General features: G+C 40.8%; 1 protein-coding gene across 1 annotated transcript; it reads left to right on the forward strand.

Annotated features, from left to right (window-relative positions):
- Window positions 1-2,713: 2,713 nt before the first annotated feature.
- Window positions 2,714-15,883, forward strand: LOC133535710 (girdin-like). Its single transcript, XM_061875650.1, has 4 exons — window positions 2,714-2,972; window positions 9,632-12,543; window positions 13,503-15,782; window positions 15,860-15,883. Exons 1-4 carry the CDS (start codon window positions 2,714-2,716, stop codon window positions 15,881-15,883), a joined length of 5,475 nt encoding a protein of 1,824 aa, XP_061731634.1.
- The last annotated feature ends 3,160 nt before the right edge of the window (window positions 15,884-19,043 follow it).

Here is a 19,043-nt window from a genome sequence, read left to right on the forward strand (position 1 = left end):
AGTTGGGATTTCGCTCTATGGTATTATTATAGTCCTCAATTGAAACTGGGTCTGGAATCCTTTCTTCCAATTTTGGTCCAATATTTACAAAGTAATCATTAAAGCTTTCAACTACTTCCTTTATGTTGTCATTATGTTTATTTCCATCTAAGAAGTATCGGGGATAATCCCTCTTAGTGTCATTTTTAATAATGCTATCGCGAATGCCCCATGTTGCTCTCATATTATTTTTGTTCCTGTCCAATAATTCACTGTAATATTCTTTTCTACATGATCGTAGTATGTTTTTTAACTTGTTTTCTATACTTTTTGTACTTAATTTCTGCCTCTGTAGTTCTTTGTGCTATAAATTTTCTATAAAGTGTATTTCATCCCTGGTTGATTATTCTTTCTCTGCTTACTGCTGAGTTGTTTCCATGGACAATGTTTGTCATAAAGTATTATGAACCTGTTTAAGAAATTTATATATGCTTCATCAACCTCTTCTTCATTGTACATTGTCCCAATCTTGCTTTTGTAGCTCTTTTTTGAAAGCAATCATCCTCTTCTCTGTGCACACTCTTCAAAATGTCCTTTTGTCATCCTTGTTCTTTTTGCAGTTCAATCAATGTTTATTTATATAGCCCTAAATCACAAATGTCTCAAATGACTGTACAAACCATTTCCATCATATACTGTAAAAACTGGCAGATGATCACTAACCTCGGTTATAAGTAGACCACTTGTAGTGTTATTATCAAAATCCTTGGTAAAAATATTATCAATAAGCGTGAGTGTCCTGTGATTCTGCTTGGCTTTGTGATTTTAGGATATAAACTGATGCAGTACGTTGTATCAATAGACTTTTGCTTGTTAGGGTTCAATAAGTCAATATTAATGTCACTGCATAAGAAAATTATGATGACGTTGCTTGGATGACAACATATGTTGCTCCAAAAGCTGTTTGTACCTTTCAGCATTAATGGTGCCTTCACAGATGTGTAAGTTACCCATGCCTTGGGCACTAATACACCCCCATACCATCACAGATGCTGGCTTTTCAACTTTGCACCTAGAACAGTCCTGATGGTTCTTTTCCTCTTCGGTCTGGAGGACACGACGTTCACCGTTTCCAAAAAACAATTTGAAATGTGGCCTCGTCAGACCACAGAACACTTTTCCACTTTGCATCAGTCCATCTTAGGTGAGCTCGGGCCCAGCAAGGCCGGCAGCGTTTCTGGGAATCGTTGATAAATGGCTTTGGCTTTGCATGGTAGAGTTTTAACTTGCACTTACAGATGTAGTTACCAACTGTAGTTACTGACAGTGGTTTTCTGAAGTGTTCCTGAGCCCATGTGGTGAGATCTTACATGCTGATGTCGCTTTTTGATGCATTACCGCCTGAGGGAACAAAGGTCTGTTATATCATCGCTTACGTGCAGTGATTTCTCCAGATTCTCTGAACCTTTGGATGGTATTAGACCATAGATGGTGAAATTCATAAATTTCTTGCAATAGCCCATTGAGAAATGTTGTTTTTAAACTGTTTGACGATTTGCTCACGCATTTGTTCACAAAATGGTGACCGTTTCCCTATCCTTGTTTGTGAATGACTGATCATTTCACGGAAGCTGATTTTATAGCCAATCATGGCACCCACCTGTTCTCAATTAGCCTGCACACCTGTGGGATGTTCCAAATAAGTTTTTGATGAGAATTCCTCAACTTTATCAGTATTTATTTCCACCTTTACCAACTTCTTTGTCACATGTTGCTGGCATCAAATTCTAAAGTTAATGATTATTTGCAAAAAAAAAAAAAAGTGTTTATCAGTTTGAACATCAAATATGTTGTCTTTGTAGCATATTCAACTGAATATGGGTTGAAAATGATTCGCAAATCATTGTATTCCGTTTATATTTACATTTAACACAATTTCCCAACTCATATGGAAACGGGGTTTGTAAATGAATTAAAGGAAATCATCAGATATATGACAGAATGCGTCGCCAAACCTAGCAAAGCAGTAAGAAACCTTGAACCGTTAGGCTGCACTGTTGAAAGCAGACATTCAAATACTATCTAAAAAAAAAAGGCATTTATACTTGAAAATATGGAGAAGCTGCCAATGGTGTTTGACTGAAAAGCATCTGAAAGAGATACCGTAGAAGTTCACACTGGGGCGACATGGCGTAGTGGGTAGAGCCGGCCGTGCCAGAAACCTTTGGGTTGCAGGTTCGCTCCCCGCTCATTGACATCCAAATCGCTGCCGTTGTGTCCTTGGGCAGGATAAGTCACCCTTGCCACCGGTGCCGCTCACACTGGTGAATGAATGAATGAATGATAGGTGGTGGTCGGAGGGGCCGTAAGCGCAAACTGGCAGCCTCGCTTCCGTCAGTCTACACCAGGGCAGCTGTGGCTACTGATGTAGCTTACCACCACCAGGTGTGAATGAATGATGGGTTCCCACTACTCTGAGCGCTTTGAGTATCCAATAATAAAAAAGTGTGATAGAAATCTAATCCATTATTATTATTATTATTACACTCCAAGGTAAATGCTGTACATTATTGCATTACATTATATAAAATTACTGGAGTTTATCCTACATTCGTTTTTAATATTTCTATACATTATTTACTTCTGAGTTTGTTTTTCTTTTTAAAAGGCATGTTATATGTTAAAATATTTAAGCGCATCTTATATATTAATTATATCTTTTTATCAGGCCACCATGGAGGCAGTGCTGATGTACTGCGTAACTGTGTGGTTTGCTGCCTGCTCTGCTGCAGATGGGAAGGCACTGCAGAGGGTGACCATGACAGTGGTGAAGATTATCGGCCGCTCTCTACCCTCCCTCGAGGACATTGCTCGATCTTGCTGCCTCGGCAGGGCAAATAAAATCTTGGCAGACAGCTCTCACCCTGGTCAGCACTTGTTTAACCTGCCGCCAACAGGGGAGAGATTTCGGTCTGCTACCAAGCTACTTAAAGGTAGTGAGCTACACGGCAAAACTAGCTTGCCACAACAACACTACATATACATAAAATACGAAGGTCTTGAGTAGTCCTAATTTCAATCCTGGGCTCGGGATCTTTCTGTGTGGAGTTTGCATGTTCTCCCCGTGACTGCGTAGGTTCCCTCCGGGTACTCCGGCTTCCTCCCACCGCCAAAAACATGCACCTGGGGATAGGTTCATTGGCAACACTACAATGGCCCCAGTGTGTGAATATGAGTGTGAATGTTGTCTGTCAATCTGTGTTGGCCCTGTGAGGAGTGGGCGACTTGTCCAGGGTGTACCCCGCTTTCCGCCCGAATCCAGCTGAGATAGGCTCCAGCGAACCACCAGGTTTAAGTAAATAATGTTTGAGCCCATAATACATTAAGGAGTCTTAGTTGGACATCCGCATGTGGAATGAAATTAGCTCTCTTACGAGAAGCAATAAAACCAGGCTTCAGAATGCAAAAGTTATAGCTATATCCAGGAGGAAAGATTCCATGCTTATCTTAAACGTCAACCTACAAGTTATGGCAGGGGTCGGGAACATTTTTGGCTGAAAGAGCCATGAAAGCCAATTATTTTAAAATGTATTTCCGTGAGAGCCGTATAATATTTTTAAGCAAGGAATTAAACAGAGACTGAATTAAATTTAGCTCAATGAGGAGAAACGCGTAGACCTGTACCCTTGTATAGTGTCGTCCCACGCTCTGACAAGAGAATTCTACGCCTCCTCTTTTATTTGGACTTTCCCAGATTACAACAACTAAATGCGTGCATCTCTTATTCTTTTTAATAACATTGTTATTCTGAAGGTAAACAATAATAAATAAAATACTTTTGAACATTAATGCGACTTCATGAACAGGTGCGATAGAAACGGATGGATGGATTAAAATGTGTGATATTGTTTTATATTTTGAACTTTATTTTTAACACTGTGATTACAAGCGGAATTATTAATTACTTATTGTGTTAAGCAACGTCGGGTCAGATTTATCTGAGAGCCAGATGCGTTCATCATAAGAGCCACATATGGCTCCAGAGCCATAGGTTCCCTACCCCTGAGTTATGGTATACATCTGTTGTCTTTCCAGCACTACACATGAACATCTCCTTACATGGTCAGGCTGTGCTCTCCTGACTTAGCACACACCCATACAGAGAAAGAAGGAATATAAAACTGATGGTTTGGCTTCCCCAAGTTAGGAGTCCTGCATTTTTGACCTGAGCTCCTCCGGGTACTGCAGACCTGTTTAATGAAGCTCGCTTTTAATAATGCAACTTTTTGTTCAGCAAATCATCTCCAACGTCTCTTTTGATCCTGTCGCACAGCTGCCCCTGCCAGGGAGTGGGGTGACAAGACCGGAAATACACAGAACGAACAGAACGTTTATAAAATCTTGAAAATGATTACAGTTAAGTAAAAGTACAGATAAATTGCCTATTGATGCACACTGGAAGAAACAGTTATCTAAACAAAGCAGTTGCCTCACATGGTTTCTGCCACTATTACGGGCAATGTGTTTTGATTTTGCTTCCTGATTTTAAAGCGTGATTGCTCGCCCTATCTTGCCTGATTGGTCTGCCTTAATGTTTTGCCCTAACTTTAGCCAATTGTGACTCATCGTACGTAAACCAACCAATCATCATGGATTTCCTCATATGTAAACCAACCAATCATCGTAGAGTTTCTCTGTATTTTTATGTTTTTTTACCCCCTTGGATCCTTGGGAGTGACAAGCAGTAATGGATCGATGGATTGGCAGTCCATTTTGTCTTTGTATCAATTGTTATAACTTGTTTGTCTTGTAAATTTAATCTCGTCCACTGAGTTTAACTCAGTGGACGAGAGGGTAGCTTCCCTCTGCCTTCGGGTGGGGGGACAGGTCGGGACTATTGTTTGCGCTTACGCGACAAACGAAGGCTCAGAGTACCCACCCTTTTTGGATTCAATCGAGAGAGTACTCGAGAGTACTCCCCCGGGTGATTTCCTCGTTCTACTGGGGGACTTCAACGCTCATGTTGGCAACGACAGTGAAACCTGGAGAGGTGTGATTGGAAAGAATGACCGCCCGGATCTGAACTCGAGTGGTGTTTCGTTATTGGACTTTTGTTCTCGTCACAGACTGTCAATAACAAACACCATGTTCAAACATAAGGGTGTCCATATGTGCACTTGGCACCAGGACATCCGAGACCGCAGTTCCACGATCGACTTTGTAGTTGTGTCATCGGATTTGCGGTCTCATGTTTTGGACACTCGGGTGAAGAGAGGGGCGGAGCTTTCTACCGATTACCACCTGGTGGTGAGTTGGCTGCGATGGTGGGGAAGGATGCCAGACATACCTGGCAGGCCCAAATGCATTGTGAGGATTTGCTGGGAACGCCTGGCAGAGTCTCCTGTCAGACAAACGTTCAATTCCCACCTCCGGGAGAACATGTCACCAGGGAAGCGCTGGACATTGAGTCCGAGTGGACGATGTTCACTCGGACTATTGTCGAGGCGGCCGATTGGAGCTGTGGCCGCAAGGTGGTTGGTGCCTGTTGTTGCGGTAATCCTAGATCGTAGATGCCGTCAAGCTGAAGAAAGAGTCCTATTGGGCTCTTTTGACTCATAGAGTCAAAAGACTCTATGAGTCATGACCGAAAGGACAAGATCATGGGTACACGCGGCCGAAATGAGTTTCCTCCGCCGGGAGGCGGGGCTTTCCCTTAGAGATAGGGTGAAAAGCTCTGTCACCCGGCAGGAGCTCAAAGTAAAGCCGCTGATCCTCCACATTGAGAGGAGCCAGATGAGGTGGTTCAGGCATCTGGTCAGGATGCCACCCGAACGCTTCCCTAGGTAGGTGATTTGGGCAAGTCCGATCGGTAGAAGGCGACGGGGGCCTGGGAACGCCTCGGGATCCCCTGGGAGGAGCTGGATGAAGTGGCTAGAGAGAGGGAAGTTTGGGCGTCCCTGCTTAGGCTGCTGCCCCCGCGACCCAACTTCGGATAAGTGGAAGAAGATGGATGGATGGATGGATGGTTGTTTGTCTTGTATATTAACTGCACCCAAGAGAGTGGCCATCATGCTCTCATGCTTGATGACAATAAAGCTTTTAACAATATTCTATTGTATTGAAACTATTTTACATCATTTCAATGTCCGACGCTGTTTCGCAATATCGATCAAAGTTTACTTATAAAGCCCTTAATCACAAGTATCTCAAAGGGCTGCACAAACCACAACAACATCCTCGGACCAGATCCCACATCAGAGCAAGAAAAACCTCAATCCAATGGGAACAACGTGAAACTTTGGAAGGGACCAAAGATGTGGGGATCCGCCCCGGGTCAACGGTGCAATGGATGCCAAGTGGATACAGTTATTGTGAGAGTCCAGTCCATAGTGGGTGCAGCAGGGGATCCAGGGACGTCACCGACTGATGCATAAGGTGTTGTCACCCCGGGTGCCAACTTCATGTGAAAGTCCAGTCCATTGGGAGACCATTAGGGGATCATAAATGGAGACAAGTTAGCAACGCAGAGAAGTCACCAACTGGTTCAAAGAGGAGTGGTCCATCCTGGGTCATGACTTTGAGCAGCTAACTCCTCTCCAACATTAAATTATCACTACATGCTTGATAGGCAACCTCAAATTTAGTCGCACGCCATTTGCGTTCCAGTTTCTACATGATAGTTTACGAGCTGTTTTTTTTCCATCAACCAGGGCATATGCCTTTTAGGGGCCTTTTTTTTAGCTTTACTAATCAATTGGCGTTGCGCAGGGTATTGTTAAAGGAGAACATTATCACAATTTCTGAAGGGTTAAAACCAATAAAAATCAGTTTCCAGTGGCTTTTTTTATTCTTCAAAGTTTTCCTGAAAATTTTACCCATTACGCAATATCCCGACAAACGGCTTCAAAGTGCCTGATTTACACCATCGCTACTATATCTCCACCCGTCTAGTGTCCTGTGACGTCACTGCGTGAAGCCACCAGAAACAAATATGGCTGATAGCACAGAAAGGTATAGCATAGTAGCTTGGATTCAGACTCAGATTTCAGCGCCGTAAGCGATTCAACAGATTACACATGTATTGAAACGGATGGTTGGAGTGTGGAGGCAGATAGCGAAAACGAAAATCAAGAAGAAACTGAAGCTATTGAGCCATATCACGACAGACAGCGGCAAGAGGGGAAGCGCGAACGAATACGGTGATCGCCTTCTAACCAACGATGGGTGTGTGTTTGTTTGGCATTAAATGTGGGTGGAGGGAAAGGCTGGATGCAAATATAGCTACAAATGAGGCATAATGATGCAATATGTACATACAGCTAGCCTAAATAGCATGTTAGCATCGCTTAGCTTCCAGTCATGCCGTGACCAAATATGTCTGATTAACACGCTCCACATAAGTCAATAACATCAACAAAACTCACCTTTGTGATTTTGTTGACTTTATCGTTGGAAATGCATCTGCTTTGAGTGTCGCAGGATATCCACACATTCTTGCCATCTCTGCCATCTCTGTTGTAGCATAGCTGTCGTCGGTACATTGTGCAGAACAAACGAGGGACTTTCACATCTTTTGGCCAGTGGTGCAACTTGAATCCGTTTCTGTTAGTGTTGTTACACCCTCCGACAACACACCGACGAGGCATAATGTCTCCAAGGTACGGAAAACAGTCAAAAAACGGAAAATAACAGAGCTGATTTGACTTGGTGTGTGTAATGTGTTTGAGAAAATGGTGCATTGCTTCATGTTGTGACGTCACGGGTGAAAGGTCATTACTCTGACAGCGAACAATTGAAAGGCGTTTAAATCGCCAAATTCACCCTTTTAGAGTTCGGAAATCGGTTCAAAAAACATATGGTCTTTTTCCTGCAACATCAAGGTATATATTGACGCTTACATAGGTCTGGTGATAATGTTCCCCTTTAAAGTTGTTAATGAGGTTATGGATAGAGCCCACATAATTTGAGAATGGTGCCATTACCGAAGGAAGAAGGCCAGGTAGAGTCGTAGCATTAATGTTGCGGCTGCTTAAGTAGCGGTGATTAGTAGCTTGTTGACAATGAGTCAGAACGTCAAAATTTATAAGGTAATGATCGGACATTACTTAGTGTACGGAAATTATAACTCTGGAGGTGGTGACCCCCCGGACAAGGACTAGGTGTGTTTATTACCGTTGCAATGCATGGGTTCATTTATTATTTGTGTAAGACCACAGCTACCAATTAGTCTGAAACGCCACGCACGGAGGGTCTAACAGGGTATTCATATGGATATTAAAATCTCCCATTATAATTATATTGTCTGCGTGCGTCACTAATCAGCGACAAACTCAGAAAATTCACTGATAAATTCCGAATACAGACCAAGGGGATGATAGATAACAGCTAGATAGAGAGGTTACGGTGTGACAGACCTCATAGTAAGCACCTCAAATGTTTCATACTTTATTACTCAAAATGAGTATTCAGAGATGCAAGCTGTGTCACAGCGTCACTCATATCCCAAGGTACCACTGTATGTTTACTGTGCAGGCTGCAAACCGAGTATATTTTGTACATTTGTTTCAAACATTTGTAAATCAGATTCTGAAAAAGTCACTTCCCTAACAGCCACCCACCTCACTCATTGCATGTCAGTGAAACAGACCACACTGCCACCCTCATTATTGTTTGTAGTCTGGAGTGGTGTAAAACTGCACTATAACATACTATACTTACTATAACAGAGTTGAAAATCTGTGATTTCCCATTAGAGCACTGTGATATTAGCTGCAGCAGTATGTTTTAGGTTTTAGGTAAATTGTCGTGAAGCCAAATGTGAGAGTCCTCAGCTTACCTTGAGGAACTTTGATGATGTCATAACTTAAGGTCACTGTCATCGATGCGTCACTGTCACCCTCTATGTCATCTTATGATTAGAGCTTATCAGTCTAAAATGACTTCATACTTGCTATCACAAGCTGATACATATTTTTGATGTAATATTTTGTACTGCAACATCTTCTGTGTCATAGTATGTCATAAAGCGGAAATATTCTCCCGACACTTGATTTATTTTTATCTTATTGTGATAAATCGACAGACCATGGTTCCCAAAAGGTCAAAAGAAGGTTCTGTTTTGAGTAAATTGGGCAAACATGCGGAATTATGGTATTTTGAAAATACCATATTTAAATATTGGTTGACAAAAAACAATTTGTCAAAAAAGATTGAAGGATGTCGTGGATGAATAGGCAACAGTTTAACAAGGACCACTTAAGGGAACATGTTGACGATTTGGAAAAACAAAGCTTGTTGCTTGAACAAAAAAGGTTTTTGAAAGACAAGCGAGCTCATCTGGAGTCTGAGAATATGAAGAGAGAGACAGAGAAAAATGATTTAAGAGCTCAAACATTGGGCCGTCATATTCAGTATAAGAGTTTTCTGATTGAGAGAGAAAATGACCTTCAACAAAACATTCTCAGTCAGCAGAATAACCTCTTTACTTATAACATGACATTGATTGACAGTCGGACTGACAAGATGGAAACAGAGAAAACTAATTCTGAGATTGCTCTGATTCAATGTCGATGTTTGGAAATGGAAACACAGAGAGACAACTCGAGGACACAGCTTCAGTATCTTCAATCTCAACTTTCAAATGTTCCAAAAGAAAATACATGTGAGGTGACAGTTGTCAGTAAAGTGTCGGCTCATCTTGAATCTGAAAATGTAAACATGGACATGGACAACAATGAGGACGTGAATGCACGAATCAAAGTTTCTGTGGAAAACAACCATCTGCACGAGCAACATACGCAGCTCATAGATCAGATGTCTCAGCTTAAACAGCAGAAAAACAACATGGAGACAGTAATTACAGACTTAAGAAGACAAGTTAAAGAAACCAAACAAAATGAGGAAGCAGTAAATCAACAGAATGTTTTCCTTAAAGACAAATTGGCTCAGCTTAAATCACAGAGTTTCAAGATGGAGACTGACGGCGGAGACAAAAGGACAGTGATGAATTTTCTTCCAGAAAACATGAGTCAACAAGATGATCAAATTAAGTTTCTCACTGATGAGCTAGCTCGCCTTAAATCTCAGATAGTAAAGATGGAGATGGAGAATGACGACTTGAGTGGACAAATATTCAATCTGCAAGAAAACAAGGACCAACAAGATGATAAAATTAAGTATTTGAATGATCGGCTGGCTGTTCTTCAGTCTCGTAATGCCGACATGGAGACACAATGTGCTAACTTCAAAGCACAAGTTCAATTTTATGAAGAAAAAGAGAAAACTATGATTAATCACAAAAGTGTCCTTAAACGTGAGGTGGGTAAAAATGAGTCAACTGACAATGAGGATTTAGGTTCAGATGCTGAATTCTCTGAAGACAAAAATAGCCTGGAAAATGATCAAATCACGAATGAAACCAAAGAGAGGGAGAAAGACGACTTAAGAACACAAATTCTAGCTCTTCACGAAAACAATAACCAACTTTGTGAGGAAGTTAAGTCCCTCACTGACAAGTTATCTCTACTTGAGTCTCAGAAGGAAACGACGGAAACACAACATTGTGACATGAGGGCGAAAGTGAAAACTCTTCAAGACAACAAGAACCAACTTGATGAGGAGGTTAAGTCTCTCAGTGATCAAGCAGCCATACTTCAGTCTCAGAAAGCAAAGCTGGAGGCACAAAATTGTGACCTCCGGGCACAAGTTAAGTCTCTTAAAGAAAATGAAGACATTCTGATCAAGCGGAATGAGTCCCTCAATGATGAAGTTTCTCAGCTTGAAATACGGAACGTGAGGACAGATAAACAAAATGAAAATTTGCGGGCTAAAGTAAAGACGAGTAAAGAAAATGAAAACAGCTTGAGTGAGAAGACGGAGACATTAATGGCTGATTTATCCCACTTTGAATTTCAGCGGGACAAGGATCAAAAAGAGATTTATGGTCTGAGAACAGAACTGCAGACACTTCGAAGTCAATTGCAAGACCAAGATGAACTATTAAGGAGGATAGATCATGCTGAATCTCTCATGGCAAAGGAGTGGGCCGAGAATGAAAGGTTGAAAAACAAACTTGGGGAGCTTGAGGACGAGGATACCTTTGTAAAAAAACAGAATGACATTGTTAGAGTAGAGTTAGATGAACAAAAATCTCTTCAAGATCAACAGAGTGAACAGATTGCACAGCTGAAGTCAACATTAAAAGATTATAAAGTCCAACTTGAAGAAGCAAAATTTCTACTCTACAATAAAAATGATGAGTTAGGAAAGCAAAACAGAAGAATAATATATCAAAATGAAGTCACAGATGAGCTTAACTCTCTTGTTAGCAGTTTTAAACAAAGAATACACGATCTTCAGGCCCAGTTGGAACTCAGTCAGATGGATGAAATATTAACGGCAAGCGACAGTTGTGGGAGCTTCATGGAGGCAGTCAATAATGAGGAGCATGTCAGCGAAGACGAATGGGAGTTGAGCAATCCAGAGGCGAGAGATACAACCTCTCAAATGGAACATCCTCAACAAAACAATGACTGTGTAACTGACCAGAAGAGGCTCTTGAAGCACAGCTTGTCTTCATGCGACTCTCCAAGTCTGAAGATGGAAACCGAGAACGAAGAATTGAGAACACAAGTCAAATATCTTCAAGAGAAAGAGCTCAGACTAGTTGAGCAGAACAGGTTGCTCACTGAAAAGCGGACTCCTCTTAAATCAAGGAGTGCAAACGATGACACAAATAATGACGATTTGACACAAGAAGTTGAAGATCTTCGTGTGAAGAATGACATGCTGACTGAGCAAAATCAACTGATCAAAGAAAAGCTGGCTGAATTTGAAACTTGGAGTCTGAAGATGGAGACAGAGAATGGAGATTTGAAAGAACAAGTTGAAGACCATAAAGAAAACGAGAAACTTATAAAGCAGAGGACTGAGACGCTCATGTCTGATTTGAACCACTGTGAATCTCAAAGGGACAAGTATAAAAATGAGAATAACCGTCTGAGGCTCGAAGTACAGACACTCAGGTCTGAATTGCAGGAAGAGAATGTCCTAAGGAGGAGGGTAGATCACGCCGAATCTCAAATGCAAAATAACTTGGCAGAGAATCACAAGTTGACCGACAAACTGCGTGAGCTTGAGGAAAAAGATAAGGAGCATGATAATTTTCGAGATCAGCAAAAACAACACATTGCACAGCTGACAGCAGCATTAAAGGATAATAAACTCCAAGCTGAAGAGACTGGATTTATCCTCTCTAATAAAGAGAATGAGTTAGCAAAGCAAAATATGGAAATCATTTATCAAAACAGAGTCATAGAAGATCTTAATGCCACCATAGAAAATTTAAAACAAAGTGTTTATGAACTGTATAACCAACTAGAACTCAAACAGGCTGCAAATAAGCAAGAAGCTGTTGAAAAATGCCTCATGGACACAGCTGATGCAGTGGAACAAGAGTTGGGCCTGATGAAGTCTCATAGACACGGACTTCATTATAACTTCAGTATTTTGAACTGCTGTGCGTTTATAACAGATCCAAAGTTTCTGTTAATAGGACTAATTTCTGTAATTTTATTTGGCATATTTTATACTGATATTGAGTTTTCAGAAATAACTTTTATGGACAGTTGCTAGGTTTATTAGTTCAACAGTAGTACTTCAAAGAACTGTTTTGGTCATACATGGCTTCCTTAATAAACTTTAAGGGTCACTTTGTTTTTGGTTGATGACTGACAAGCTATGTTGTTTACTCATTTTTTTCATATTGTCAGCACATTCTTTTTATAAAATTTGACAAGAATTGTGTGTAAACCTAGACCTAAAACACCCAGTTTTAAAATTGATGGTGGGGGCATGTTAATTTGAGTACAATAGTTCAGAATATGTTTTAGAAAATACTTTTTGTATTTAATGTTTAAATACATCATATACATTGGTGACTCAAATGATAGTGATACATTTTCAAGATGTAAGTATTTAGTGATTCGAGTGTCTGCCCTGAGATCGGTAGGTTGTGAGTTCAAATCCCGGCCGAGTCATACCAAAGACTATAAAAAGGGGACCCATTGCCTCCCTGCTTGGCACTCACCATCAAGGGTTGGAATTGGGGGTTAAACCACCAAACATGATTCCCGGGCGCGGCCAACGCTGCTGCCCAATGCTCCCCTCTCCTCCCAGGGGTTTAAAAAGGGGATGGGTAAAATGCAGAGGACAAATTTCACCACACCAAGTGTGTGTGTGTGACAATCATTGGTACTTTAACTTAACTAAATACAATAAATTTGGAATTTATAACTCCGTAGCAGTTAATCAAAGTCATTTTAAATGTCAGCTGGCCTTTCAACTGGTCTTCTCTGTTAGGTCATAAAGAATAAGGGGACCAGCCTCAGCCGTGTGTTTGATATCTGATTAGAAGATAGAAGCGGAGTAAAACAAGTGTAAGACCAAAATTAATGACATTCAAGAACATGTTGCACAAACTTAGCCAAAGTGAGTAAACTGATCCTTTCTCTCCCACTGTCAAGATGGAAGCAGGTCATCCGGACGCAGGGATCAACAGTCAAAAGAACATGACTGAGGTAAATGATTTCCATGATCACAGGAGAGCACGGTTTAAAATTTGGACTGTTAATCTGGAGACTGAAAATGAAGAATTGAGGGCCCAAGTTAAAGTCCTTCAAGACAACAAGGCTGTGTTGACTCAACAAAATGGATTTCTTGGTGAAAAGCTGGCTCATTTTGAGTCCTGGAGTATGAAGATGGAGACGCATTTGAGGATGCAAATCAAATATCTTCAAGAAAACGAGGACATGCTGATTAAACAGAATGAAAACCTCCATAACGACGTAGATCAGCTGGAAAGGTGGGGAGTGATGATAGAGAAACAAAACCAAAACCTTCAGACACGCGTAAAAGTTTTGGAAGAAAATGAGAATCTTGCGAGTGAGATGACAGAGACCATCGTTGCTGATTTAGCACACAGTGAATCTCAGAGAGAAAAGGATCAAACTGAAATGTATCGGCTGAGAACAAAACTACAGACACTAAGGTGCCAAATGGAAGATCAGGGCAAACTATTATGGAGGCTCGATCATGCTGAGTCTCAAATGGAGAAAGCCTGGGCAGAGAATACAAGGCTGAACAACAAACTGAGTGAACTTGTGGGTGAAGATGTCTTTATAAAGAAGCAGAATGAGATGGTTATGGAAGAGTTGGGAGATCATACATCTGCCAAAGATGAACACCATGAACAGATAGCACAGCTTAAGGCAGCAGTCAAAGCTAATCATCTCCAACTTGAAGAGTCTCAGTCTCTTCTCTCTGACAAAAATGAGCTGTTAGAGAAGCAAAAGAGAGAATTAGTTTATCAACACAAAATTATAGATGATCTTAACTCTCTTGTTAGCAGTTTGAAACAAACAATACTTGATCTTCAGGGCCAGTTGGAACTTAAGAAGATAGATGTAATATTAACTGCAAGTAGTAATTGTGGGTCCCTTGAGTATGAAGAGGACTCTGTCAGTGAAGACATGTTGGAATTAAAGTTATTGGTAACAGATGAAAGCTCACAAATGCATAACGGTGATGCCTCGATCGAGCACCCATCAGCTTCATGTGAATCTCCAAGTCTGAAAATGCAAACAGACAATGGAGAATTGGGGACACAAGTTGATGGTCCTATGAAAAATGAACTGTTTCATCTTGAATCATGGAGTCCAAAGTCAGAGGTAACAGATCAAAGCTCACAAAGGCAAAACGGCGATGCCGCGATCGAGCACCCATCAGCTTTGTGTGAATCGCCAAGTCTGAAAATGCAAACAGACAATGAAGAATTGGGGACACAATTTGATGTTCCTCAGAAAAATGAGAAACGGTTCCGTCTTGAATCATGGAGTGCAAAGTCAGAGGTAATAGATGAAAGCTCACAGAGGCAAAACGGTGACGCCTCGATCGAGCACCCATCAGGTTTGTGTGAATCTCCAAGTCTGAAAATGCAAACAGACAATGAAGAATTGGGGAAACAAGTTGATGGTCCTCAGAAAAATGAGGAACTGTTCCATCTTGAATCATGGAGTGCAAAGTCAGAGGTAACAGATGAAAGTTTTCAAAGGCAACATGTTGATGCCTCGATCGAGCACTCATCAGCTTTGTGTGAATCTCCAAGTCCGAAAATGCAAACTGACAATGAAGAATTGTGGACACAAGTTGATGGTCGTCAGAAAAATGAGGAACTGTTTCATCTTAAATCAGGGAGTGCAAAGTCAGAGGTAACAGATGACAGCTCACAAAGGCAAAACGGTGATGCCTCGATCGAGCGCTCATCATCTTTTTGCGAATCTCCAAGTCTGAAAATGCAAAAAGACAATGAAGAATTGTGGACACAAGTTGATGGTCGTCAGAAAAATGAGGAACTGTTTCATCTTAAATCAGGGAGTGCAAAGTCAGAGGTAACAGATGACAGCTCACAAAGGCAAAACGGTGATGCCTTGATCGAGCGCCCATCATCTTTTTGCGAATCTCCAAGTCTGAAAATGCAAAAAGACAAAGAAAAATTGGGGACACAAGTTGATGGTCTTCAGAAAACTGAGGAACTGTGTCATCGTGAGTCATGGAGTGCAAAGTCAGAGATAACAGATGAAAGCTTACAAAGGCAAAACGGTGATGCCTGGATAGAGCACCCATCAGCTTTATGTGAATCTCCAAGTCTGAAAATGCAAACAGACAATGAAGAATTGGAGACACAAGTTGATGGTTCTCAGAAAAATGAACTGTTTCATCTTGAATCATGGAGTGCAAAGTCAGAGGTAACAGATGGAAGGTCACAAAGGCAAAACGGTGATGCCTCGATTGAGCACTCATCAGTTTTGTGTGAATCTCCAAGTCTGAAAATGCAAACAGACAATGAAGAATTGGGGACACAAGTTGATGGTTCTCAGAAAAATGAACTGTTTCATCTTGAATCATGGAGTGCAAAGTCAGATGTAACAGATGGAAGCTCACAAAGGCAAAACGGTGATGCCTCGATTGAGCACTCATCAGTTTTGTGTGAATCTCCAAGTTCGAAAATGCAAACAGACAATGAAGAATTGTGGACACAAGTTGATGGTCCTCAGAAAAATGAGAAACTGTTTCATCTTGAATCATGGAGTGCAAAGTCAGAGGTAACAGATGAAAGCTCACAAAGGCAAAGTGGTGATGCCTCGATCGAGCACTCATCTTCAGCTTTGTGTGAATCTCCAAGTTTGAAAATCCAAAAAGACAATGAAGAATTGGAGACACATGTTGATGATCCTCAGAAAAATGAGGAACTGTTTCATCTTGAATCATGGAGTGCAAACATGGATACAAATAATGCAAATTTGACAGGACTAGTTGAATATCTTTGCGAAAACAAGGACACGCTGACAAATCAGCTGTTTAGTGACAAGCTGGCTCATCTTGAATCCTTGCGTGCGACAGTGAACACAAATAATGGCGGCTTGAAGACACAAATTGAAGATCCTTCAGAAAATGAATACATCTTACATGATAAGACAGAGGAGACTATCATTGCTGATCTGTCTCACTCGGAATCTCAAAAAGACAACAATAATATTGATATTTATGAAAAACACCTTCAAGAAAACAATGTCGGACTGCCCAAGCAGAACAGGCAGCTTGATGAAAAGCTCGCTCAGCTTGAATTTTGGGGTGCAAATGCGGAGACAAACAATAGAGATTTCCAGATGCAAGTTGAAGATCCTAAGGAAAACACTTTAAGGGACAAAATGAAGAGCACCACTGAAGATTTTGCCTATTTAGAATCTCAATGGGCAAAGGATAATACTGAGGTGTATCCTCCTAGAACAGGCGCACAGGTATTTTGGTGTCATTTGCAAGATCAAGGGGACCTAAAGATGATGGTAGATCATGTAGAACCTTTAATGGAACCGGAGTGGACAGAGAGTGAAAAGTGGAGCAACAAAGTGCCTGAGCTCTGTGAAAACCAAAGCCTTCTAAAAAAGAATGATATCGTTTGTGAAGAGCAAGAAGACCATAATAATGTTGGAGATCAGCCGAAGACAGTATTAGTAGATCATAAGTTCAGAGTTGGGCAGTCTGGACGTCTCCTCCTATATACTCAAGACAACACGTTAATAAAGCAAACCAAAGACATAGACCCTCAACATAGAGACAAAGATGGACATAGCGCCCTGTTTTCTACGTTAGGGCAAACAATTCTTAACTTTAAACAAAGAATGAAACGGATCGAAGAAATATTAACTGGAAGTAACTTGGAGAGACTGCCTAGGGAACAGCATGTTGACAGAGGCGTCAACTCTCCAGACCACATTGGATAAGAACTTGTTTGAAATGATTTTAACATCAGTCACTTCTGTGGAGGCCTAGATTCCTGGAACTGAGCGCTTATTAAGGAGACATGTTTAGTTCTCTGTCAAACATGGCTACAAAGGTCACTTTTATTGGTTGGTCTAAATAACTTCTGATGTTTGTTCAGTTAGTTTTTAAATATTACTTGCTATAAATAAACATATTAATGTCCAACAAATATCTGTCATGCCAATGTTTTTTTTACTAGCATATGCATAAGAAATGTGGTCTTGGTCTTAATTCTGAATTTTACATAGTAGCTCCCCCACCAACTCAAATCTGATTAGTCAAGCTCTGCCCTAGTTTTCATGTTTACCATATTGCTCTGTGCAAGGGGATAACTGTAAAGGTGAGTTTAAAGAGGATCAAGAATGCTGTAAAGCCCAGAGTAAGCTGACCACCGACAGTCCCCTTGGTTAAACGTGCCTTTAAAGTGCACCTTGCAAAATTTCAATATGCAGCGTTAATATGTCTTGTGTTTACTTTTTTAAATGTATTTATCCTGAGAAGGCAGTTGACTGTTTTCATACTTTAGAAATAACCTTAATTTTTCATATTTACCTTTTGGTCACATAATGGGGGATTTATGTAGATGATTTATGCTGTAAAGATAGATATAAGTCTCCTTATATTGCACCGATGGAAACAACGCAAACCAGTCAATCCAGTTTTTCTGCACTTGATAGGTATTCATTGTGCTGCCTAATGACGGATGAAATGCAAAGAATCTGCTGGCACAATAATTTGACATCACTGTATTTGTGCAGCTTATCTCAGTCCACCTAGTACAGTCAGATTCCAGTTTTCCCCCAAAAGATACATTCTAAAGACTGAATCATTAGTTTCTTGATGTGACTGTAGAAGTATGATAAAAGCACTGTATGTGTGTGCCGAGTGGTCTATCCCCTGCTTTTGATCCACCTGGGACTGGAACTTTGGTCTGCCGAATGAGAGTGGTAGGCATTGAGCAAAAGCGAGAACACTTAACGAGTCAGGGAACGAGGATTACAAAAGTGCACTTGCACATTCACACCAGCTGTCTGTCAAAAGGTCTGGGGTGCATAGTAATCAACCTTGAGAACACCACACAAGCCATTGCACATCGTACACTTTAAGACTACGTTTACACTGCAGGCCAAAGTGGCCCAAATCGGATTTTTTCCAAATCGGATTCTTCCACCTGACCAATAATACTGCGAGTAAAATGTTATCCTTATCAGACTCCATTGTGAACGTACACAGGCCCCAATATGGCCCAAAAGTAGCCTCGACGTCATTTGCATGCACAGTTCGGTAAAGTGTAAACAAAGGAAGTTGACCGGAAGTTGATCTGTTGAAATTAGCTACCTCTCATATATGTAGAGTTGACTTCTGACTAAGTGATTATTTTATTAAGTGATAAATGATAAATGAGGTGTACTTGTATAGTGCTTGTCTTTGTTAAATATTTAATTTGGTATTTAAACCAGCATTACTCAACTTAAGGTATCATACTTTGATGTGTCAGCAGCGTAAATCGATAGACACCGTAACTGGTAGCTTTTTTTTTCGATAAAGTGGCTCATTTCAACAGAAGACAGAAAATCCGCAAATAAACAAGCACGAAAAAAAAGTAGATGGTGGATTTGTGCCATTAGATAGATAGATAGATAGATAGAACTTTATAAATTCCTTCAGGAGAGTTCCTTTAGGAA

Source organism: Nerophis ophidion, linkage group LG16, assembly GCF_033978795.1.
Source record: "Nerophis ophidion isolate RoL-2023_Sa linkage group LG16, RoL_Noph_v1.0, whole genome shotgun sequence".
Lineage (NCBI taxonomy): Eukaryota > Metazoa > Chordata > Actinopteri > Syngnathiformes > Syngnathidae > Nerophis > Nerophis ophidion.